The following is a 23,341-nucleotide window of genomic DNA, read 5'->3' on the forward strand; positions in this document are numbered from 1 at the left end:
GGCTGGGCTCCGGATACCTGCGTGCTGACTAGGTAGACTCTATGTGCTTGGCCTCTGCCTGGCTGGGCCGTCGGTACTTGCTGACTGGTTGAGCTCTTTGTGTGATGATTGGCTAAGCTGCAGCCGTGCCGATTGGTCGGGTGGCCCACGAATGCTGATTGGCCAGCTGGACTGACTGCTGGGTCTGCGGCTGGCCGGGCTGTCCGCGAGTGCTGATTGGCCGGGCGGTTCGCGCAGGCAGGTGGCCTGGGCTCCGCCCCCCAAGGACCCCCCTGTCCCGTCCCGTTATCCCCCCCCCGTCATGGCGAGCCCGGCTCTCCGGCCCCCTCCCTGCCTGGACCCCCCCAGCACCCTGCAGGGGCGTCCCCTGCCCTCTCGGGGGGTCCCGGGGGACCCTCCTGGCAGCCCCGGCCCCCCCTCCAGCCAGGGGAAGTGCCCAGCCCCCGGGGGGGTTATGAAGTTGGGGGGGGGGGCTGGACGCTGAGCCCCCCCAGGGTCCCTGCCCTGGCATCCCACTCGTGGGAGGGGGGTGCTGTGTCACCCCGGGGGGTCCCCCCACTCTCCCACTCCCCTGGGGTGGGGCCTTGCTCTGCCCTGGGTGGTCCCAGCACCGTGCCTGGGGGTCCTGCTCTCCCTTCCCGGGGGTCCCGCTCTCTATTCCTAGGGGTCCTGCTCCCTTCCTGTGGCTCCCACTCTCTCTTCCTGGGGGTCCTACTCTCTCTTCCCGGGGCCTCCACTCTCCAGTCCCAGGGCTCCTGCTCTCCATTCCCAGGGGTCCCGCTCTCCCTTCCTGGGGGTACCGCTCTCCATTCCCAGGGCTCCTGCTCTCTATTCCCAGGGGTCCCGCTCTCCCTTCCCGTTGGTCCCGCTCTCCCTTCCTGGGGGTCCCGCTCTCCATTTCCAAGGCTCCCGCTCTCCCTTCCCGGGGCTCCCGCTCTCCCTTCCTGGGGGTACCGCTCTCCATTCCCAGGGCTCCTGCTCTCTATTCCCAGGGGTCCCGCTCTCCCTTCCTGGGGGTCCTACTCTCTCTTCCTGGGACTCCCGCTCTTCATTCCCAGGGGTCTGACTCTTTATTCCCAGGGCTCCCCCTCTGTCTTCCCGGGGGTCCTGCTGTCTATTCCCGGGGCTCCCACTCTCCATTCCTGGGGGCTCCCCTCTCCCTTCTCGGAGGGCCCCCGTTCCCCATCACGGGGCCCCTCTCCCCACCCGGGGCGTGGCCGTGGGGTCGCCCCGTTCCCCCACCCCCACCCCCCCCGCGGGGCTGCGGCGCGGGGCGGTGCCGGTGCCGGCGCCCATCCCCGTTGCCGGTGTCGGGGCGGAGCGGCCGCCCCGAGCCCTATAAAACGGGCGGCGGCGGCGACGGTGCCGCAGCGAGGGTCGGGGTCGCCATGAGCCTGATGCTGGAGACGCTGCTGGGCCCCCCGGGGGGGCTCCGCAAGGAGCCGGGCCGCGTTCCCCCGCGCTCCGCCGCCTCCAGCGGCTTCCACTCGTGGCCGGGACCGGTGGTGGGGCGGGCTCGGGCCGGGGGCGGCGGCGGCGGCAGCGCGGCCGCTTCCTCCACCGAGAGCCTGGACTCGCTGAACGGCGAACCGCGGGCCAGGAACGAGAAGGAGCTGCTGCAGGTGCTGAACGATCGCTTCGCCGGTTACATCGAGCGGGTGCGGGCGCTGGAGCAGCAGAACCGGGCGCTGGCGGCGGAGGCGGCGGCTCTGCGGCAGCAGCAGGCGGGACGCTCGGCCATGGGCGAGCTGTACGCGCGGGAGCTGCGCGACATGCGGGGAACCCTCCTGCGCCTGGGGGCCGAGAAGGGGCAACTGCGGCTGGAGCGGTCGCGCCTGGCCGAGGACGTGGCCGCCTTGCGGGGACGGCTGGAGGAGGAGGCCCGGCAGCGAACCGAGCTGGAGGCGGCCGCCCGCGGGCTGGCCCAACGCTCCGCGCAGGAGGAACGGGCTCGGGGCCCCTTAGAGGAGCGAGCCCGAGCCCTGCGGGAGGAGGCCGAGCTGCTGCGGAGGCAGCACCGGGCCGAGGTGGGCGCGTTGCTGCGCGGGGCCCGCCCGGAGCCCCCCGCCGAGCCCCCCGCCGCCCTGCGGCCCGGGGTCACCGCCGCCCTCCGCGATCTGCGCGCCCAGCTGGAGGGGACGGCGGTCCGCAGCACCCTGCAGGCCGAGGAGTGGTTCCGCGGTGAGTCAGTGCGACCCTCCCCGTGTCCCCCGCCCCAATCCCCGGACCCCGCCGGCTGGCAGGGTCCCCCCTCATTCCCCGGGGCTGCGGGGACCCTCTGGGCTGCCGCGCCCCGGGGAGAGCAGGGACCCCGCCCATATATCCTGTGCTATGGCAGGGCGTTGCGGTAACCCGGCCCAGGGGGCGTAGGGACCCCCCCCATATATCCTGTGCTCCGGGAGGGCGTTGGGGTAACCCCAGTGTCTGCGGGTGTGCTGCTTCCCCCCGCCCCGCACTGCGTCTTGGGGAGGGTGGCACGGTCACTGCTCCCGGAACCCCGCAAGTTTTCGGGGTGCCGGACCCCCCCCCACCTAATGCTGCAGGGTGTCCTACTGGTCCCCTCCCACATTCCCCCCCCCCCCCCCCCGCGCTGTTTGCGGTGCGCTGCAGGGAGGGGATTACAGTGGAGGGGGGGGTGCCGCATCCCTGACGCGGGGGGGGGGAGCAGGGTGTGTCCCTGCTGCGCTGTTGGGTGGGGCATTACGGTACCATCGGGGGGGTGGGGGGGAATCCGCACCCCGAGGTTCAGCACCCATGGGTGGGCGGCGGTTCAGCACCCTGGAGAGCGGTGCTTCAGCACCACTGAGAGCGGCGGTTCAGCACCCTGGAGAGCGGCGGGCGCGGCACCCGTGGGAGCGCTGTCCCGCGGGGTGGGGGCTGCCCCCGGGAGCAGCGGGCTCTGTGTCGTCGTCGTCCCCCCAAATCCCGTCCCCCGTGTCCCTGCCCCCCCCCCCGGGTGGCTGCGGGGCGCTGCGTCATTCCCCCCCCCAGCCTTGCCCCAGGACGGAGCCAGGCGTGGCAAGGTGGTGTGGGCAGGGTGAGCAGGCAGCTCTTTAGGTGATAGGGGTTGTGGCAGGAGCTGAAGGGGAGAGGGAGGTTTGCAGCGTGAGTCTGCACTGGATAAAGTCCAGGATGGTGGAAACACCCACCCAGCCCGGGGACCTTCAATTCCCCGGCACAGTGCAGGCACAGGCGGAGCGAGGGCTGGTGAAGGCAGCGCACCCAGGGAGCCCCTGCTGGGGCTGGCTCTGTTGAGGACACACACAGGAGGGTGTGCAGTATTAAAGGATTTTAAGTTCCCCAAGAAGGGGAGACTGCAGCCTCCCTCCCTGCAGCTTTTCCTTTCCTCTGTTGCAGTGAGGCTGGACAAGCTCTCGGAGGTTGCCAAGGTGAACACGGATGCCATCCGCTTGGCTCAGGAGGAGATCTGCGAGTACCGCCGCCAGCTCCAGTCCAAGACCACCGAGCTCGAAGCCCTCAAAGGGACCCAGGAGTCACTGGAGAGGCAGAGACAGGACTCAGAGGAGCGCCATCATGCAGATGTCCTGTCCTACCAGGTAATGTGGCGCAGTGGGCAGCATCCCAGACATTGTGTGGTGGGGAGGGACCAGACAGCTGCTGCGGAGGAGCAGCGCTGGTGCTTTGGCTTCAGAGATGGTGATGACCTACGGCAAATACTCAGGGTTTTGTGTAGAGCCGGCATTCCCCAGCTCCTGGTGACCAGGTACCCAGAGCCTGAGGTTGCATCCAGACTGTTGTGTCCCTCACCCAGGCCGGAGCTGTCCCATGTCTCTGCCTGGCTTTGAGCTGCCCACGATGTTGGTCACAAATGCCACTGAACCGTGCCCAGGGTTCAGGCCACATCTCGTGTCCAGAGCTGGGAATTGCAGCATGTAGGGCTACACCAGGTGGTAGCCATGGACGGAAACACTGTCCTCAGAGTGATGCCCCATCAGCTTCAGGCTGGGGTTTGGTGGCCACCAGGCGCACCCAAGTCCTAGAGACATTCCCACAGCTTGTCCCTGCTGGAGTGAGCTCTGGGAGGGGGGTGAGGGCTCAGCTGGCCACAGTGCAGCTCTCCTCTGAGATGATGCAGGGCTCCTGCCCGTGCCCCAAGGGAACTGGACACACTGAAACAGCCCCTGGACGTGTACCCTTCCCTCTGTGTCTGCAGGGGAAAGTGGCTGCGGACCCCTCTGTGAGGGCACCCTGGTGCTGGGTGAACAGTCCCTCCTCTGGAAACCAGGGGACTATTTAGGGGTTGCTCTGCATCCCCCTGCTCCTGGGGACTGCACTCCCCCTGTGTCACCAGTTGCTCTGTCTGCCCACAGGAAACCATCCAGCAGCTTGACAGTGAGCTGAGGAACACCAAGTGGGAGATGGCAGCTCAGCTCCGGGAGTACCAGGATCTGCTCAATGTCAAAATGGCTCTGGACATTGAAATTGCTGCCTATAGGTATGGGGTGGGCAAGGGGGGGGTGGGCAAGGGGAGGGTGGGAGGGTCTCAGCCAGTCCCTAGCACTGGTGTGTCTGAGGACACTCCTCAAGGGCCCTCGCTAACACCTGAGCCCTTCTTGGTGAGAAAGAGATGATTCATGCTCCAAAACCATGGTAGGCAACGTCCAACTGGGTGACCCAGCCCTGCACATGGCTTGCAGAGGAAAGGGTGAGGAAACCTGCACAGCTCAGGGCATAGGAGTGGGAGGGTCAGCCTGCATCTGGGCAAGGAGGGAGATGGAGCTGCAGGGTATGGCTGGCAGCTCCTGGTCACGAGAGGAGGTGAGAGCTGGGTGAGAAGCCATCACTGACTGCCCTACTCTGGTCTTTTTCTGGCAGAAAGCTCTTAGAAGGGGAGGAATATCGGATCGAGTCTGGCTTTGGGATGCTCTCCTTCCCCGAGGTAGTTCCCAAGGCTCCCAGCATCACTGCCAACATCAAGGTGAAGAGTGAGGAGAAGATCAAGGTGGTAGAAAAATCTGAGAAGGAGACAGTGATTGTGGAGGAGCAGACAGAGGAAATCCAGGTGACTGAGGAGGTCACAGAGGAGGAGGAGGCGGCTGAGAAAGAGGCTGAAGAGGAGAAAGCTGAAGAGAAGGAGGAAGAAGAGGAGGAGAAACCTGAAGCAGAGGGTGAAGAGGAGGCTAAGTCTCCTGCAAAAGAGGAGGCCAAGTCCCCAGAGAAACCTGAGTCTCCCTCAAAGGAGGAGGCCAAGAGCCCGGCCATCAAGTCCCCAGAAAAGCCTGCAACCCCCTCAAAAGAGGAGGCCAAGAGCCCGGCTGTCAAATCCCCAGAAAAACCTGCAACTCCATCAAAAGAGGAGGCCAAGAGCCCAGCTGTCAAATCCCCAGAAAAACCTGCAACCCCCTCAAAGGAAGAGGCCAAGAGCCCGGCTGTCAAATCCCCAGAAAAGCCTGCAACCCCCTCAAAAGAGGAGGCCAAAAGCCCGGCTGTCAAATCCCCAGAAAAGCCTGCAACCCCCTCAAAAGAGGAGGCCAAGACCCCAGCTGTCAAATCCCCAGAAAAGCCTGCAACCCCCTCAAAAGAGGAGGCCAAGAGCCCGGCTGTCAAATCCCCAGAAAAGCCTGCAACTCCCTCAAAAGAGGAGGCTAAGACCCCAGCTGTCAAATCCCCAGAAAAGCCTGCAACCCCCTCAAAAGAGGAGGCCAAGAGCCCGGCTGTCAAATCCCCAGAAAAGCCTGCAACCCCCTCAAAGGAAGAGGCCAAGAGCCCGGCGGTGAAGTCCCCAGAGAAACCTGCACCCCCCTCGAAAGAGGAGGCCAAGATCCCGACTGTCAAGTCCCCAGAGAAACCTACACCCCCCTCGAAAGAGGAGGCCAAGACCCCAGCTGTCAAATCCCCAGAGAAACCTACACCCCCCTCGAAAGAGGAGGCCAAGACCCCAGCTGTCAAATCCCCAGAGAAACCTACACCCCCCTCGAAAGAGGAGGCTAAGACCCCAGCTGTGAAGTCTCCTGAGAAAGTCAAATCTCCTGTGAAGGAGGAGGCCAAGTCTCCGCAGAAGGAAGTGGCCCCGGCCAAGGAGCCCACCCCCTCGCCCCCAAAGGAGCCGAAAGCCCCTGCAAAAGAAGAGCAGCCGAAGGAGGTGAAGGCTCCTTCCAAGCCTGGAGCTGAGGAGGGCAGGAAAGAAGAAGCTCCCAAGAAAGATGTCCCAGCTAAGGTGGAGGAGAAGCCCAAAGAGAAGGCGGCTGCTGTGCCAGAGCCTCCAGCCCCACAGGTGAAGGAGACCACCAAGCCGGGCCCCAAACCTGCGGAAGAAGGAAAGGCTGAGAAGGAGGCTCCGCCAAAACCTCAGCAGGAGGTCAGCAAAGCGTCTGCGAAGGAGGCTGAGAAGCCAAAGGCTGAGGAGAAGGCAGAGGAGCCCAAGAAGGAGAAGGCGGAGGAGCCCAAGAAGGAGAAGGCGGAGGAGCCCAAGAAGGAGAAGGCGGAGGAGCCCAAGAAGGAGAAGGCGGAGGAGCCCAAGAAGGAGAAGGCGGAGGAGCCCAAAGCTAAAGCAAAACCCAAAGATGAGCCCAAAGCCAGTAAAGAGTCCCCCAAGGCCGAGGCCCCCTCCAGCAAGGAGGCCAAAGCCCCAGAGCCGGCACCCGCCGCAGGGAAGAAGTGAGCAGAGCCCTGGGTGCTGAAGAGCACTTCTGGGTGTGGGAGCTGCTCCGGTCCCCTTCCACAGCTGGACCTGGCGTGGGGACCCCTTGCCAGGCCGGGCTTTACCTTAGCAATATGTCTGTGTGAGAGACGCAGCCCCTCGCTGCCCTGCCCCGGCGGTTTGGCCGATAGCTTCCCTAGCAGAATGTGATATACGCCGAGCGCCACATTTAAACACTTGAATTATAACCGAGGAGAAGAGACCCCAGGGGAACCGACCGCCCTTCTCCAATAAGTGCATTTATTTAATGTATGTGCAATTGATGGATGAGTGCAATGCAGAGCTCTAGCTGCTTGGGAGGGGGGGTTGGCGGGGTCCTTGGGGTCCTTCCCTGGCCTGGGGGTGACGACTGGCCCTCCGAGCGGTGACCCAGGCTGCAGCTGGCTTCGGTGGGAGAGGCTGGGCACTGCAGGGATGCTCACAGACACACGGTGCACTAGGATCCTCAACCCACTGTTATTTGCTTTCTGTGCAATAACCAAATAAAGTGCTTACAGAGACACTCTGGCTCTTGCTGGCCTCCTCTCTGGGGTGGCAGGGTGTGGGAAAGGAAGAGATGATGAAGGAAGGCAGGAAAGCCTGGCCCGGGGGGGCTGGGAGCTGTCAGCCAGGGCTGGGGGGTGACATGGGGCTTCCCAGCAGCCCGGCTGCATTCCAGGGAGGAAAGCTCAGTCCTTGCCTGGAGAGAGCCCACCCCACAGCAGGCACAAAGGAACCCCTGTCCTGGTGGGCTGCCTGCGTGATCCCTGCCTGCACAGGGGCCGGAAACAGAGCCAGCAGCCCCCCCCCGGCTCTGCAAAGGATTGTAGTGGGGTTTGTTTGAGGTTTTTTTCTTCCTTTTCTTTTTAAAGCAGGGCTCCCAGGGGGCTGGTAGGGCCTCCTGGTTTAACCTGAGAGCTGCGGTACAACCCTGCACTGCAGCAGTGCGCTGACAGCAGAGGCTGTGCGGGAGCACGGGGAAGGTCTGTCAGCCTTCCTGGGGGAGAAATCACCCACGGGGGAGACATGGAGAGGCTGGTGGCCAGGAAGGATGATGACCTTGGGAGTGGGGATGGAACCCAACTCTGCCAGCCTCGCTGTGGGACAGGACCCACAGTGGGGAGCTGTGAGGTGCTGGGATTTCCCACCTCAAGCCTCAACCCCTCACACAGTGCCGTGAGGTCCTGCCTCTCATAGGACACTGCTCTGCTCCCCTCCCTGCAAGCCCAGGGAAGCAGCAAAGCCCCCCCCACCTCGTCGTTACGGGGTTTGTGCCGAGTCAGCTGGCTGACAGCCAGTGCAGGCAAGGACAGGCTGGGGCTGCAGTGCAGGCTCTGGAAAGGGGCTATTTTTAGCTATCTCATATTTTAGCCACCTCAGTTCTGTGGTCCCGAGGCCCTGCGGGGGGGAGGGAAGGCAGGAGGCTGGCAGTGCCCCAGGCAAGGGGACACACCAGCAGCAAGGTGGCTGCCAGAGACAGGGGACAGGGCTTGCTGCAGCCCCCACACATCACCCCATCCCACCTCTCCGCACAGACAGGGCACGCACACGCTTTGCCTTCAGTTCAGCATTTAATCCCTTTGTCTACAAAACCTTCAAACAAAAGCCAAAACCTTGGAAAATAAACTGAAATGGTGGGATAGGGACACTCCTCCCTGAGGACAGGACAAGGCCCATCCCAGAGCGATGCCCAGGCGGTGTTCAGCGATGACTGAAGAAGCCCTGAGGGTAGTTGAACTTGAAGGGCTTCAGGCGCATGGGCCCCCTGCAAGAGGAGAAGAGGGAGAGGCTGACCCACGGGGGTCAGGAAGCCCACAGCACCCACAGAAAAGGCCTCATCCTGGGGTACTGCCCAGCTGTGAGGGGCAGATCCCCACAGGCAGCTAAAGGAAAGGCTTCAAGGCTGGCACCAGGTCAGGCAAGGCCGTGCTCCAGGGGACAGAAGTGCCACCGCGGTCCCTGCCAGCACCCTCAGCCCTCACCTAGGTCATCACTGCGCCAGGGTGCTGGGCTCTCACCTGACCAGACGCAGACACATCTTCTCCTGGGGAAACTCCTTGGGTCCCTCCACGCTGGTGTCATGGGGCTCCGTCTCCAGGTAGACATCCAGCACCATGCACAGGCGCTGCAGCTGGTTGGTGAGGAGCTGGTAGCCTGGTTTTGGCCCCCATAGCTCCTTGTAGTTCACATTGACCTCACTCTCCATGGCCTGACAGAGGCAGAAGGATCAGTAATGGCACAAGCTTGGGTCTCTGCTCTGCCCTCCCAGGACCCACAGTTGCATCCAGTAGGTCTCACGGGCCTGCCCTGAGCTGCCTGGCCACCAGCCCACCCCAACGGCTCACTTATTATGGACACAGAACTGCTGGGAACACCCCCCAAAAGCCAGAAGTTCTCCACCCTCCTCTCCCACCACTCCAGCTTACCCGAATGTTGTCATCGTTGCTGCTGGTTCGCTCTCCTTTCCAGTTCAGGCACAGGCTGAAGACAGGAGGCAGCGTGGAGTAACCGGGGTTCAGGACTACAGCTGCCTGGAGCTTGGCTGAGCAGGGCAGGGAAGAAGTGTCACCCACAGCCCACAGGGCCTCCAACTGGAGGAGTTTCCCACAAAGACCCCCAGAAGCTGCCCTGGGGGTGTCTGGTGTGGGAATTGGCAACTGTCAGGGGAAGGAAACATGCCTACCTGTTCCTCTTTCTATCAGGGCCATGTAGTAGAGGTGAGTGTCTTCAGCCAAGCCAGCCTCTATCACATCTTTAGTGTAGGGCAGCTCCTGCAAAGAGACAGGAGGAGTGAGCAGCTGCTGGCGCCGTGCGGGAGCTGGAAGAGATACAGCCTCACACTTGGCGCCTACCGCGTAATCTTCATAGGGAATGGCAGTCCACTTCACCAGGCGTGAGACGATCTTGGTAGGGAAGAGATGCTGGCACTCGCTGGAGACTGGCACAACGCCGTGCTCTGAAACCGAGGACAAGGCCACCTGAGCAGGGGAGGGCTGGGGACAGAGTTCTGTCACTGTCCTGGGGTGGGGATACTCCAAAACCAGGACCTGGGGACATCATTATCCTTCCGACACCTTCATCAGGTGTCCAGAGCCAAGCAGTGGAGGCCTCGGCTGCGATCCCACTGGAGCTCGCACAGGCCTGGCAGCACACGCCTGGCCTGCTCGACATGCGTGGCTGTGTGGTTCACCTCCCACCATGGCCTCAATCGATTGCCAGCACAGGGAAGGCCAGTCCCAAAGGAATGCTGGGCATCGAGAGGGCACAGTCTTCCTCTCCCACCCAAAACAGGGCAGCCCTCACAGCCCCGCTACCACTGAGAGGGAACAACTGGGAATGCCGAGGGTGGCACTGCAGATCTGTAGCACCATTGAAGGTGACATCAGTCAGCTCTCCTCTGCAGAAGGACCCTGCTACTGCATTCCCCGTCCCCAGACATGAGGTGGGGAGCCAGGCACTCACCGAGCGATGCAAACTGCTTGTGGAGAGCCAGGCGGGACTGAAGCCTTGTCCGCAGCAGCTTCACAGTCAGCTCCATGTGGCTGGCGCTCAGCGAGTTGTCCGCAGTGACCGTGTGCTGTGGGAAGGAGGGGCTGTCATCATCACACCAGCCTGCGGGCCCCCACAGTCCAGGATCCACCCCACCCAGCCATAGGGGCAGGCACACACTCGAGTCACTGCTCAGTGCCTGTAATGGGGCTTAGACTATCACACGCTGGAGATAAAATACGCTGGCATGGCCCTGCTGTGCAGATTCATCCCAAGTGAGCCCGTCCCAGCCAAGGGTGCACCATGGTTTGGGAGCAACTGGTGCTACCAGGAGTTCTGGGGTATGGGGGGACGGGATAGAACACGACAACTGTCCCCAAAGCCTCCCCAAACCCCAGCTCGAAGTTCTGATGGAGAGGGGAGGGGGTGTGACATACCTGAGGCTGATCCTTGGGGAAATGCAAGCCTCCCAGCTTCTGCACCCACACGTAGGGGTGTCCCAGCTCTGTCACGTAGTCACTCAAGGTCAAGATGCTGTGGGGACAATGAGGAAGGGTTACGCCACCCCAGAGCATTCCCCTTGCCCCGTCCGCCCACCGCCCGACCTGTGAGACAGCCGGAGGGAGCAGGTGCTTCTTTCGCCTGCACCCCAAGCCATGCCCGGTGAGCCCACCCGATCCCAACTGGCAGGACACCAGCTTCCCAGCCAACGAGCCCTCCATGACAAGCTGGAGAGGGACAGGCCAGGCCAGGAGCAGAGCACTCATCACACCAACCACCTGGGCAAAGCTGCCCCAGCTGTGTGGGGCAGCGCCCCACTCACCCCACTTTATCGAACTGGAACTGGTTGGCTGGGTTGGGTGTTTTCCTCCCGTGGTCTCCTGGATAGAGGCAGTTGAGGAGGGAGTCTGGGGAGAGCAGGTCACTGGCAGGAGGAGGAAAGAGATTAATCATCAGCAGCCTGGGCTCCACATCTCTCTGGGGCAGCCACTAACAGGTTCCAAGCCCAGAGAAGGGGATTACAAGTGCCATGAGATGCATTTAAAGACCAGAATGGCTTTCTCCTCATTCCACTCTGAGAGGAGATCTGTCTCTCCCTGGCTGTGAAGAAGATAGGTATCACAGGGCACCAGCTCCTTGGTTTCCCAGGAAGCTGCTCACTCCAGTGCACCAACTCCAAAACCTGCTGACGTGTGTGGAGAAAATATCACCAGCACAGGCAGGGCACAGCCTAATGGCTGTTTGCCACCTAACAAGTTTAAGCAGAGGAATTCTGCTTAACGAAATAAAACTCTTCATGTCTGACTGTACTCACAAGCCCGACCAAGCATAAAGGGCTGTAGGATTTGGGGTGTGGCTCAAGCCACAGCCTCACTGGTTTGGGGCAATACAGCCAAGGGCAGCTGCGAGGGAGGGAGCACCCTGCATGGAAACCCTGCAGAGAGATGCTAGCTCCTGTCACAGAGGGGTCTGGGTACCTAGAGGGAAAAAGAGAACCCCAAGAGGATTGGGAGACCTCATATGGGACAGGTTGGGAGGCAGCATTTGCTTCCAGGTAAGCCCAGACCCACATCTCCCGCCTCCCTCCTCCTCAGGCACCTCCTCCTGGCCCGGGGAGAGCCACCGGAGAGCTGGCAGCTCATCAGAGCTCCCTGGGCAGGCTCCCACAGCTGCCATTTCAGCTATTCCTCACACAAATCAGGCTCTAGCAGTCTCTGGGGAGCCCAGGGAGAGGCAGGCGCATCTCCAGTGCTCAAGACAAGGTGACCTGCAGAGCAAGCAGGTGAAGGGAGCTGCCAGGCACAGGCTGCAGGAGGGAGGAAAGCAGTTTGGCTGCAAGAGGGTGATTGAATGTGACAAGCAGATGTTCTCCCCCAGCTCCTGACAGGTCTGGCACTGCTCCCCTAAGAGGTTCCCAACCTCCCTGTCCCTGTCTTGTCATGACAGAGAGAGAGGAGAAGGATGCTGCCTGGGCTGCAGCTGCCTGGCAGGGCTCCTGGCAAGGCCCTGGAGCTAAGGGGAAGGATATCGCAGGGCAGAGGATGCACAAGGTGAAAGCCCTCCCCAGAGACAGAGATGGAGCTGTGCTCTTTGGGGTCTTCTTTACCCATCAAAGGACAAGCCAAGACAGCACCTTGAAACTGCAGCTCTACACAAAGGCCCTTAAGATGACCCAGGTAAGGCAAAGTAAGGGACTAAGGTTAAAACCTCACCTGCCGGGAGTGGGCAACTGGGCATGGAGTACCCCTGGCCCACTGGGTGCAGGAGCTACAGCTCAGCAGAGGGACACTGCCACCACATGCTGCTCTTGGCACTAAATTGCTCTGCCAAAGGGTCACTCTGAACAGAGCATGACAGGACACCAGGGCAGGGCATTCGTGGCAAGTGGAGGGGTCGCTGCCTGATGAGCTCCAGGCTCAGTGTCCCCAGGGCTCTCCTTACCCAGCACTGATGGCAGTTGTCATCTCAACAGCAGTGGTCACCTTGGCTTTCACCGTCATGACGTTGAGGTTCATCAGGTAGTAGAAGGTCAGGTGAAGCACGTTCTCATCTGTGCCAACAGAGAAGAGTTAACATTGCTGTCTGCTCTAGCTTGGACCACTCTGCAGAGGGTCAGCAAACAGGGCAGAGAGGCAATGCGGGCAGTAAATGGCAACCCACGCACTGTAACCTCTAATGCCATCCCATCAGCATTTACCAGGCTGTATCTGTCAGGCCCAAGACCCCACCACAAAAAGATAAAAGCTCTCAACTAGATGGAGGAAGCTTCAGAGCAAGGTCACCCCACCCACTCGAGCGAGAGGAGCTCCAGGAGACAGAGCTACTAAACCACCTTGTTCAGTCTCCTCCGGAAGGCCATGCTCATCCCTGCCGGAGCAGCTGGGCTGAGGGCAGGCAAGCCTCTCAGCACCCTGAGCTCTCCCCGAGAATCCCAAGCTGCTGCTGGGTTGCTCCCCAACCTGCTGTCACACACTCCTGTGCACTCTCTGCCAAGGGCCACCAGTACCCACTTACCTTTGCACTTCAGGTCAACAGTGACGGACAAGGGGTGCCGCTTGAGCATCTCCTTGCGCTTGTCATCCAGCTGCACGCCCAGGGTGGGCCTGCGCCGCTTCTGGGAAGGGCGAAACAGAGCTGTCAGATCCTTCTCCTCCCACTCCTCGGCAACACACAGCCCCCACCCTCTTCTCCCACTGCTCTCTCCTTCTAGTTTAGTTCCCCAGTCCCTCAGTTCAGTGCCCATGGAGTAGCATGGCAGAGAGAGGGGAGCAGGAAACCCTTGCCCTGCTGCAGGGCAAGGACAAAGCTGCTCCGGTTCCTATCGTTCCTTCAGCTCCCAAGAGTGTCCCCCACCCCTGTGGGACCGGACCAAGGACCTGCTGGCCCCAAAAACTTCCCCACCACGAGGGGCAGAAGCTGAGGCCCTTCCCTTTACAGCCCAATACACCAGGCATTGCTGCTGTGTGGTGGGGAGTGGTGGCACAGACCTCCCGTGGGCTTCCATGCTGGGGACAGGCAGCACCTATAGCTTCTCCCCAGCATCCAGAAGGTACAACCTGTAGGACCTAAACACCACCCCGAGGGAGCGCTGAACCACCCCTGGTGCAGAGCTCAGCTCAGTGCTTTTGGCAGACAGCAGGGGACTGACATGCATCCCTTCCCGCTGGACGCCAGGCTCCAGCCAGCCTCCCCAGCCTGAGGCTATTTATACAAAGTGGAACAGCTCCAGCCGGAGACCTGCGAGGCGGCTAGGTAGGATGCGAGCGGGGTAGATTTGTACCCTGGCTCTCCTGCATTCTGGACGGAAACTGGAAATGGCACCTCCCTCCTCCCAAGAAACAGCTGGATTTAACAAAAGTGCACTTCCACACACACTCACAGCACGGAGGGACCAGTTCCCAGTCCCAGTCAGGCCCTGCTCCCCCAAAACCTCCCAGTTAGCAGGCACAGATTGGTTTGCTCACATGATATGGTCCTGGGAAAAGACCCAGAAGGGGACAATGCTATCCCTTACCGTGGTTTGTTCCTCCTCTGCATCAGAATCACTTTCATCATCTGCACAAAGAGAGGGGTGTAAGCGGGGACTGCCTGGGGCTCAGCAGTTTTCCCACAAGGAGCAGGACTACCAGCCCTTTCTCCAAGACCTCAGCTCCCCCAGACATCACCATCCCCCCAAAAGCAGGGCCCTAGCAGGATGCAGACACACAGGAACATGTCCCCAGTACCAGGGGTCACTCCAACAGATGAGGGGCTGTGAACATCTCTCAGGAAGGAGCTGTGGATAGAGGGGATCAGCTGCCAGGGTCTTCAGCCAGCAGCACAGACACCAGACACTGTACCATTTCAGCACCCACTCACTTCTCCACCCAACCCCTCTGCCTGCACAGGGCATCAGGCAGCCTGCCTGCAGCAACACCACCCCAACTCACCCTGCGAGTCCTCAGGCGGCTTGTACAGGGCTTTGGCTTCCTCTACACTCCCTTCAATGGCCACCACAAGCTTCTTATCTAGAGAAGAGACATGAAAACTAACCTATGAACCCTACTTCTGTATGGGAAAGGCAGTTAGAAGCATTCCTGCCCCAGAAAGCTCCTGCTTCATGGCTGCACAAGGCAGAGCCCTGTGGCAGAGGAAGCTCGAATGAAAGCTCAGTGGGAAGTGGCAGTTGTCCACAGGGCTCCATGGGGCCACCTAAGGGCTGGATCTCCTGGGTAGGATGAGGTCAGAGGAGGGAAAATGCTGAGTTTTGAGGGACTGTCCCTGGAAACTGCAAAGGCCAAATCTTTATCAAGAGCCAAGAGGGCTTAGGGTCTGGCTGGCACATGCAGGGAGCGAGGAGTTGGGTCATCAGGGCTGCAGGTACTCATTACCAGGGACCTGGTGTGGCCAAATGCCACAGTGTTGTCCTTCCACGCTCCTCTGCCACTTGCCCCACTCCCAGAGCAGTGTGAGAGCAGGTGGGGTTGCAGCTCTCACACTATGCTACAGTCCTCTCCACAGAGGAGATGCGGACAGCCCAGGGGGATCATGAGCCCTGCTGGGAAATCCCTCCCAACTCAGGGAGGCTTCAGAAAGCCCCTCAAAATGCAAAGCTGCCTAAAGGGATGAATGCTTTCAAGTGTGCTGCAGGGAGGGACCTCTGCAAGGGCAGGCAGAGGTACTGTCTGCTCTGGAGTCACCACCACCCATGAGTGGCACAACGTAGCACCTACCCCACGAGGTGACAGCTCTTGGGAGGCCACGTCAGCACTGAGCCAGCTCGCAGGCTGCAGGGACGTCCCCACTAACCTTGAGAAGGGGGGGCAGAGGTGGGAAGCAAGCTTCCCAAGCAGTTCTTCCAGCAAGGGAGCTGAGCAAACAAGGTTTCAAATGCTGCTGCCTCATTGTGTGGGCCCTGAGGCCACCCTGCTGCTCTGGGCTCAGCAGAATCCAGCAGCAGAGCAGATGGGACGAAAAGGACCTCCCAAAGTGTCCCCAAAGCAGTGCTTTGGGTGAAATCTGGCCCGTGGGGGGAGCACTGCCCCGAGCCTCAGCTGATGACAGCTCCTTGCAGTGTCGCTGAGGACTGCACTCCCCCCTCGGTGCTCACCACAGGCCTGCCCATAGGCACTGGCTTGAACGAAGAGAACGTAGAGAGGTGGCGGGAGGTGGCGGGCCGTCTCGTACTGTTTGTGCGCCTGGTCAAAAGGCATGAAGAGATACTCCTGGACAGGCAGGGAGGCCTGGGGAAACAAGAGGACTAAGCTTCATCACTGGGAACAGAACAGCTCGCCATCCTCACCCCCTCCTTCATCCCAAGCTGGTAAGTGGGAGACTGGAAACCAGCACAGCAGCCGTGGTGCAGGGTTAAACACAGCCATGAGCACAGCGAGCCTCCAGGGGAGGGCTGGCAGCTCTCCTTTGCTGGAAAACTTGTGGATCTGAAGATAACCCAGTTCCTTCTCCTATTCTTCCCTCCCAAGGCAATTACAAGGGGCTGGAACCGTGTGTCGCACTCTAGGGAAAGGCACATTTAATGACTCCTCCATCCGCAGTTCTGTGGGAATTGCTGCATAAACAAGGAGACTCCAGAGAAGTCTCAGCATGGGGCAGATCTACCCCTCATCCACCCTGACTGGGAGTGAAACATCTCCAAAGCAGAATCAGCCCAGGGGCCGCACCTCTCTAACACAGCCCTCAGAGCATGACCTCAGCTGGGCTCCAAAGGCCTTTTCCCCTTCCTGCAGAGCTCAAGTACCTGCATGATGCTGTTGAGTCGAGGCTGGAGGCTGCTCAGATACTCCTTTTTCACCTCGATCTCCTTCAGGATCTTCTCCTTGCTGGTCAGGCACTCCTTGTACTTCTCTGCCAGCCTAGGGGTAAGAATTCAGTTACCGCCACAGCTACAAAGCCTGCCGGGGCCCACCTGGGGCTCCAACTCTCCCGACCTGGCAAAAGTCACTGCAGGAACCAGAAGAGCTCAGAGACAGTTACAAACAAAGAGCTCTTAACACCAAGGGCAACTGGAGGCAGAAAGGAACCGATTAGAGCTGGAAAACAAACAGGGAGAGAAAGCGGAAGCTCAGCCTCGTGCTGTGCTCAGAGAAGGGACAGCAACTGGATCTTCCTGCAGATCCGCTCCCATGCCAGCCTCTGCTGCCAGAAACCACACTGACAGAGCACTGCTGACCACACCAAGCTCCTGAAGAGGTTTTTCCACTTCGTATCACCCGAGTCACTTCACATCACATTAGCTCCATAGTTAAACCATGAAAGTCGAGGTTTAATGAGCTAGCAAGTGCTTCTCTGTAACTGGGTAGGAAGCCCAGGAAAATGCAAGCTCGCCACGACACTCTGAGCCCTGGACAGGCTCATGTTTAGGGAGAACACACTAAATCTCCTTATTGCTGTTGATTGCAACCTCTTGCCCAGCAGGAGCAGGGAAGCTGGGTATGGAGGTGTGCTGCCCAGGACAAGCCACCACCATGGCAGGGGGAGCAGCGGTTTAGGGAGCTCATGCACTCTCCTCTCAGGACCCTGCTGCCCACCAGACAAGAGCACCCACAGTGCAGAGAAACCCCCTCTGAGGGGGAACAACAGCCCTGACATTGCAGGACTGAAACACTTCTGCTTCCAAGCAAAACTATTTGTGTTGGGTCAACGCCCCACAACAGGCTCCTACACAAAGCAGTTTTGAAGTCCAGCTTTCAGACACCTTTACTGAGCTCCCCAAGCTAGTGAGAGCAGCACAGATCCCTGTAATGTCATTCAAGAGGCACTTTTTGGAACAGAGTCCAAGACAAATCCAGTACTCCACAACATGACAGTTATGGATGTATGCTAACAACCCCACCAGCATCAGAAAGTGCCCAAAGCACTACCGGCATCTGCTCTTGAGGCAGCTGAAGAGGCTATTTCCCACCACAACAGTGGTGAGAAGGGAACAGCAGTGTTCCCTAGATACCATGGGGCAAGGACTGGGAATTGCAAGGCTTCTCAGCATTCAACGTGCAACCGCAGGGCAGGGTCAGCTCAGCTCAGCTCATCTTTGCCCTCTACGCAGTTTGCAATGAACAATCATTTTTAAAGGAGAATCCTCAAGAGATCTCCAGGTTGAACACTCCCCCGCAAGCGTGTGCCGCAGGCAGAGCTGTCCGGAAGATCTCAGCTGTAGCGAGAACACGGTGCCTTCCACCAGGCAGAAGAAGCTGGGTTTGACGTGAAGGGTCTGGGAGAGACGAAGCATGAGGCGGCAGAGCCACATAGCACCCACCCGCAGCAGCTCTCGCTAGTCTGCTCTGCTGAGCTGCTCTGCTCATGCAGGCAGGCTCAGACTGATCTTTCCGGAAGGCTGGTCTCGGCTGCTGCCTGGCTGAAAAAGCTGCTGGCTATTATCAAAACACAGGAACGTTGCATCATGTTTGCTTTTTGCATGGGGCAAGAGTCAACAGAGCAGCTGAGCCACCTGGCCTGCCTGCATCAGCTGAGGGACCTCGGGGGTTAGAGCCTGCATTGAGGAGGCGGCTGCCAGCACCAGGACAACAGTGCCTGTCGCAGCTCAGCCAAGACCAGCGCTGCGCAGGCAGCTCCCCACTGTGGCGAGCGTTAGGAGCACAGCCAGGCAGGAACAGCAGCAGCACTGGGCTGTGCCAAAAAGTCAGGCTGGCTTAATTTTGTTCCTTGCACCACAGCGTGGCAGACAAAACAGGGATCGCTTCGCCCTGTGTGGCGTGTCTTGCAGAAACGGATTCTGGATGGAAGCGCATAACCACCTATCCTTCAGTATCACCCCTATGGCAGGCAGCATCCCTGTTTCCTGCTGCAAGAATCTCCAAGTAGACGCTGGGGAAACATCAAGCCATAAAATTCATTTTCTTCCCTTGTACCCAACAGCCAGTGCTGATGTTCACTGCCTCAGTGACAGAATACGTGGGCTTACCAGAAGAGCCAAGATGCCTTTGGTGTCATCACCCAGAGCACAAGGCATGGTCCCAGCCGGGCAGCCCCTCTTGCACAGTGGCTGCGGCTGGCTTGGGGCTTCTCTCACACTGGTTTGGAGGTTGTTCTGCTGCTCCCCAGGATCCCTCAGGGCTCTCTTACATCAGGCAAGTGAAAGAAAACTTCCTGATCTACGAAACAAGGATCATACCAAGCCCAGCTCTACACAAAAGGTGATCCTCCACGCCAAGGGCTCAGTTACACAATAAATCTGTCACTTGTTCTACACTGATTATTTCAAGAGGGTGTTAAAAACCTTTATCACCCATGTTTGCTTCACCCAGTAGCTGTGCAGCTAACTCCCGGGGTCTGCCAAGAGCCCTGCAGCTTAGCGTGTGCCACGTGCTCAGCGCCGGACAGGCTGACACTGAACTGAGATGCCGGTGACCCACCTCTTGCGCTGCTCCAGCTCCCAGTCCAGGCGGGCCAGGGTCTGCTGGTGGGGCTCAGACAGGGTGATGGCAGGCCGGCTGATTTCAGGGGGGGCCTCTTTGTAAAACTCCTCCAGGCTCACCAGTTCAATCTCCTCATGTTTTGACCTGCAAGGAGAGATGGATCAGATTGGGGAAGAGCAGGAAACGCTGCAGCATGGCCAAACTCAACCGTGTCTCACAGGAGAGCAGTCAATGCCAACAGCACCCTGTGCCCCAGCTTCACTCTGCTACGTGAGCCACCACAGTATCAGCGAGCTGAACCACAGCAGAGGAGAGAAGGGTCTGACAAGTGCCCCCTCTTCACAGAGGCGCCTTCCCCACATGGTTAACCAAAGCGCCGTTTGAGGCATCAGTCTAAATACAGCCCTCCTGGCAGCAGCTCAGAGCACTGCCTATGCAACAGGCATGATGGAAGGCTTGCCTTTTGGAAGAAAACTCCTGATATATGGAGACCAGAGTCTCCTTGAAGAGACCAGCATAGCCATGTCTTTGACATTTATCTGTTTTTCTCCTCCATTGTCCCTCAATCACAACAGATACCTTCTTCCCTACATGAGCCTTCTCCCCTGTGACCCAGCACAAGAACTCTGGGACACTCGGTCTCTCTTGTGTGGTGGCATCTGGAGCACCTGCTCTCCCCCACAGCAGGGTCAGGCAATGCAACAAGAGATCCCAAACGTTCGAGGCCTCCACCCTGTCTCAGACACACTGTCACTCCCCGTCCTCCCCAGCCAAACTCACTTGAACTCCAGGCATTTGGTGATCTCTTTCTGCAGGTGCATCACCTCATAGAGCAAGTTCTGGAGCTGCAGGTGATATGCGTCAACCTTCTGCTTTGCCTGAAACACAGACATAGCCAGAGCAGGGGATGAAGCTCTGTTACCTTCCTCCCAGCAAACACACCCTGCAAGAGTCACCAACGCTTCCCCCTCACCATACCAACTAGGGACAGTGGGTTTTAGGGTATGTAACAATTATTTTTGTGAAAAAAAGACATTTTCAAGGACTGGAAAACCAAACAATTGTTGACATCAAACTGATTCTGCTCCCTTCCAGCACGTTTCAGGGACAAGGCACAGAACAGAGCAGACCTGCTGGGGCACACAGATCGAGTCCCCTCCCATCCCTATGCCTCAGTCTCATCCGCAGCACGATGAAAATAGTGTTGGTCATGAACTGTGAAAAGCTCTCCGAGAACTCTGGGTAAGGAGCTTCAGGGCCAATCATATACACATTTCTCAGGCCTGCAGCATGCCAGGACTCCCAAGACAGAGCTTTCTGACTCCCCGTTATACTTGAGACAGAAGCAGATACTGTTCCTTCGTTATTCATTATAATTACAGCTTCTGCTGCACCACAGTAGAGTCTCCTGATAAACCTCTAATTCAACAACCACAACCTAGCTGGTGTTTAATTACTCCCATGCGTGTGCACATGCATCCATACACAGACCAGGCAGAAATGGCACTATCTCTGATCCCACTAAATCTCAACCTGTATTCATCACACCCCAGCCTGCTCTGTACCTCATGGGTTTGATCTCTCCCTTTCTTCAGCCGAATATGAGCCAGCCGGTTGAGCTTCTTTAGGGTCATGAAGTGCACACAGCTCTGAATCCGCCGCTCGTCTATCTCCGAAGCCTGAGTGGCAGGACAGAGGCGTTTGAAGCAGAAGACAACAACTAGCACCACAAAGCCCCTTTTGCTGCAGGGACTTCCTGGAAGTCCTGTCACAAAGGGGGCTCCATGCTTCGCCAAGGAGCCACAGTTAACATCACCAGGGCTTCCAAGGGAGCCTCCCGCTGCCAGACTCACAGATCACCCACTGGAAATAAACAGGGGGGTTCCGGGCTCACTCTAGTGATTTTTCTCAGCAGTAGGAACAGGGGCGTTTGAGCCTGAAGTGCCCACCCTGCCGTGCAGAGGACAGCATGGGTGGTCGCAGCACAAGCCTTCCCCAGCCACGTCGAGGCTGCCGGGCCTCCACCAGACAGCGAGGGCCTGGTCACCCCCACTGCAGTCAGGAGGGGCTTGGTTCCTTCCCCAGGAGCCCCTGACCCATCAGTGTGACGCATCAGGATCCCAGACATGCTTTAGAAGAACGTGGTCTGCATACCGTCTGCTCAGGCAAGACCAATGCCTCAGCTAAATCATATTTTCCTTTATTTAAGGGAGGCTGTTCCATTTTCCTGACTCTCCCCAGAAGACCGTGCAGCTTCTGCTCCCATTCCTCTTAGATTAAGGGAAAATATCAAAGAACAGAACACATTAAATCAAGCACCAAGGCTTCTCCTTACATTGTCCTTGATGCCTCTGCTCTTCAGCTCCTGGATTTCTGCCATCAGTCTCTGAAGCTCCTGGCAAGTCTCTCTGTAGAGTTCGTAGTCTTTGATAGGGTCACGGAGATCCACCTCACACTCCTCGCTGTAGTACCTAACATCCTGCAAAGACAGAAAGCACCTTCTACGGCTCGTTCCTCCCACCTTCTCTGGCGGCTCGTTCCTCCCACCTTCTCTGGAAAGGGCGCTGGGAAACAAACTGCTGGGTCTTGGTTCCTGGCTCTGTCCATTAATCCCATGCCCGAGTAGATTTTACAGACGGGAGATGACTCACTTAACAATTCCGGATGCAAATACCATCACACATTAAAACGCCTGGGAAGTTCAGGCAGCCTCTCATATAGTTATAGTAAATTTAAACGGGTATCTGTCCTGCACCAGGTATAGCCGAATTACTACAGAGGATAAACCAGGGAAAGTAACTACTACTTCAACCCCAGTCTCCACTTTGGCTGAACCCAGGTTATCCTGCTGCTCGCGGGAGTGTTTTAAGGCAACCTGCAAACCCCCAAGGGACCTTTCAGCCTTGTTCTCACTCTTCCTATGTCTCCAGAGGAACGTTTGACTCCTTAAGCGCTGTGTTTCCTGAAGGAGATGGAAACAGGTTCAGAAATTCAGAGCGGGAGTTTCAGAGGCATTGGAAGCTGGCTCGGCTCTAGGGGAATGGTCTCAGAACTTCCCGAAGGGGAGATTAAGGCCAGCAAAAGAGTAGGTGTGAGAACAGCCCTTTGTAAGGCAGGATACAAGCACCCTGCCACTGCATGCTGGCTCTGCCTGTGCATGTGGGCAGCCAGGTGCCCTACCTGGTCAGCATCAGCCTTGCCCCGCTTGCCCTCCTGCGGGCCCCCATCTGTGCGGATCACTTTGGGTTTCCTCTTCTTGCTGGAGTCCGACGACATGGTGCTGCTGCCAGTCAACGGGGGACAAGAGGCAAAGCCACTGTCCATGGGGGGCCAAAGCCACCTGGGATCAGGGCTATCCTGGCCTCCCTTCAGCCACCCTCCCTTGAACTCTGCAGTTCTCCCAGCCCAGCGAGCCCCCCCACCTTCTCCCCACCAGCCTCCCCCATCCCAGCTCTCACCCCCACCATAGACCCCCAGCACACCGGGCCCAGCAGCTTCTACTCCTCCAGAGCCCCCCCCAGATGCCCAGCACACCAGGCCGGGGGCCTATACTGCTCCAAAGCCCCCCACAGACCCCCAGCACACCGGGCCGGGGGCCTATACTCCTCCAGAGCCCCCCCAGACCCCCAGCACACTGGGCCGGGGGCCTATACTCCTCCAGAGCCCTCCCAGACCACCAGCACACCAGGCCGGCAGCCTTTGCTCCTCCAGAGCCCCCATCAGACCCCCAGCACACCGGGCCGGGGGCCTATACTGCTCCAAAGTCCCCCCAGACCCCCAGCACATGGGGCCGGGGGCCTCTACTCCTCCAGAGCCCCCCCAGACTCCCAAGCCCGGGGACACCGTCCCCCCCCCAGACTCCCAAGCCCAGGGACATGGTTTCCCCCCCCGCCGTCTCGGCCCGGTTCCCCCCGGACCGGCGGCGCCCGCCTCTCCCCGTACCGCTCGCCTCAGCGCTGCCCGGAAATGAGGCCGGCGAAGCAAACGAGCGCGGGGCAGAGCGGCAGCGGCTGAAGGCGCCCCCTAGCGGACGCTCCCGCCGGAGGACCGCGAGCAACGGGCGGCGGTAGGCGTGGTTTTCGGCAAAGGGGCGTGGTCAGCGCCCCCATTGACAAGCCCTGCTGGAGTGGGTGTAGGGGGGGTGTCCCCCCACACGCGTGGGCTTGGGGGGGGTCCTGGTGCAGAAGGGCACCCGCAGGCATGGTGGGGTCCTGGTTGGGGGGTCCCCAGTGGCACTGAGGGTATCCATGGACTTGGGGGGGGTGAGGGGGGCCATGGTCTGGGTCCCCAATAGCACTGGGGGCACACTGGGGCTTTGGGGGGGACCTCGGTGTATCGG

General features: G+C 59.4%; 2 protein-coding genes across 6 annotated transcripts; one reads left to right on the forward strand and one right to left on the reverse strand.

The window, feature by feature from the left end:
• Window positions 1–1,350: 1,350 nt before the first annotated feature.
• On the forward strand, window positions 1,351–7,163 carry NEFH (neurofilament heavy chain). 2 transcript variants are annotated; one of them, XM_069795362.1, is made up of 5 exons: window positions 1,351–2,181; window positions 3,358–3,557; window positions 4,332–4,456; window positions 4,837–6,370; window positions 6,443–7,163. In XM_069795362.1, exons 1-5 carry the CDS (start codon window positions 1,389–1,391, stop codon window positions 6,620–6,622), a joined length of 2,832 nt encoding a protein of 943 aa, XP_069651463.1. In that variant the 5' UTR covers window positions 1,351–1,388; the 3' UTR covers window positions 6,623–7,163. The 2 variants fall into 2 exon arrangements, with proteins under 2 accessions (XP_069651463.1, XP_069651462.1); XM_069795361.1 differs by having other exon boundaries at window positions 4,837–7,163.
• Window positions 7,164–8,198: 1,035 nt separating this feature from the next.
• On the reverse strand, window positions 8,199–22,989 carry THOC5 (THO complex subunit 5). Of its 4 annotated transcripts, none has more exons than XM_069795363.1 (20): window positions 22,945–22,989; window positions 22,183–22,285; window positions 21,338–21,481; window positions 20,568–20,681; window positions 19,783–19,880; window positions 19,000–19,146; window positions 16,368–16,482; window positions 15,720–15,852; window positions 14,560–14,637; window positions 14,145–14,185; window positions 13,145–13,244; window positions 12,572–12,680; window positions 10,953–11,054; window positions 10,567–10,663; window positions 10,103–10,217; window positions 9,493–9,596; window positions 9,324–9,411; window positions 9,067–9,182; window positions 8,659–8,849; window positions 8,199–8,405 (listed from the first exon to the last, which is right to left on the reverse strand). In XM_069795363.1, the coding sequence occupies exons 2-20, from the start codon at window positions 22,276–22,278 to the stop codon at window positions 8,342–8,344; spliced, it is 2,052 nt and encodes a 683-aa protein (XP_069651464.1). In that variant the 5' UTR covers window positions 22,279–22,285; window positions 22,945–22,989; the 3' UTR covers window positions 8,199–8,341. The 4 variants fall into 4 exon arrangements, with proteins under 4 accessions (XP_069651464.1, XP_069651465.1, XP_069651466.1 ...); XM_069795364.1 differs by having other exon boundaries at window positions 22,183–22,282; window positions 22,945–22,966; XM_069795365.1 differs by having other exon boundaries at window positions 22,940–22,955.
• Between the last annotated feature and the right edge of the window lie 352 nt (window positions 22,990–23,341).

Source organism: Haliaeetus albicilla, chromosome 10 (assembly GCF_947461875.1).
Source record: "Haliaeetus albicilla chromosome 10, bHalAlb1.1, whole genome shotgun sequence".
In the NCBI taxonomy this organism is placed as follows: Eukaryota; Metazoa; Chordata; class Aves; order Accipitriformes; family Accipitridae; genus Haliaeetus; species Haliaeetus albicilla.

Bases quoted from the DNA above. Each gene is read 5' to 3' on its own strand.
- NEFH (XM_069795361.1), top strand. From the start codon at position 1,389: ATGAGCCTGATGCTGGAGACGCTGCTGGGCCCCCCGGGGGGGCTCCGC. The intron at 3,558-4,331 runs GTAATGTGGCGC...GTCTGCCCACAG, and splicing joins CAGATGTCCTGTCCTACCAG to GAAACCATCCAGCAGCTTGA. The intron at 4,457-4,836 runs GTATGGGGTGGG...TTTTTCTGGCAG, and splicing joins ATTGAAATTGCTGCCTATAG to AAAGCTCTTAGAAGGGGAGG.
- THOC5 (XM_009914883.2), bottom strand. From the start codon at position 22,326: ATGGACAGTGGCTTTGCCTCTTGTCCCCCGTTGACTGGCAGCAGCACC. The intron at 15,853-16,367 runs GTACTTGAGCTC...TTGTTTCCCCAG, and splicing joins GACTCAACAGCATCATGCAG to GCCTCCCTGCCTGTCCAGGA. The intron at 12,681-13,144 runs GTAAGTGGGTAC...CTGTTGGCACAG, and splicing joins TGTTGACCTGAAGTGCAAAG to ATGAGAACGTGCTTCACCTG.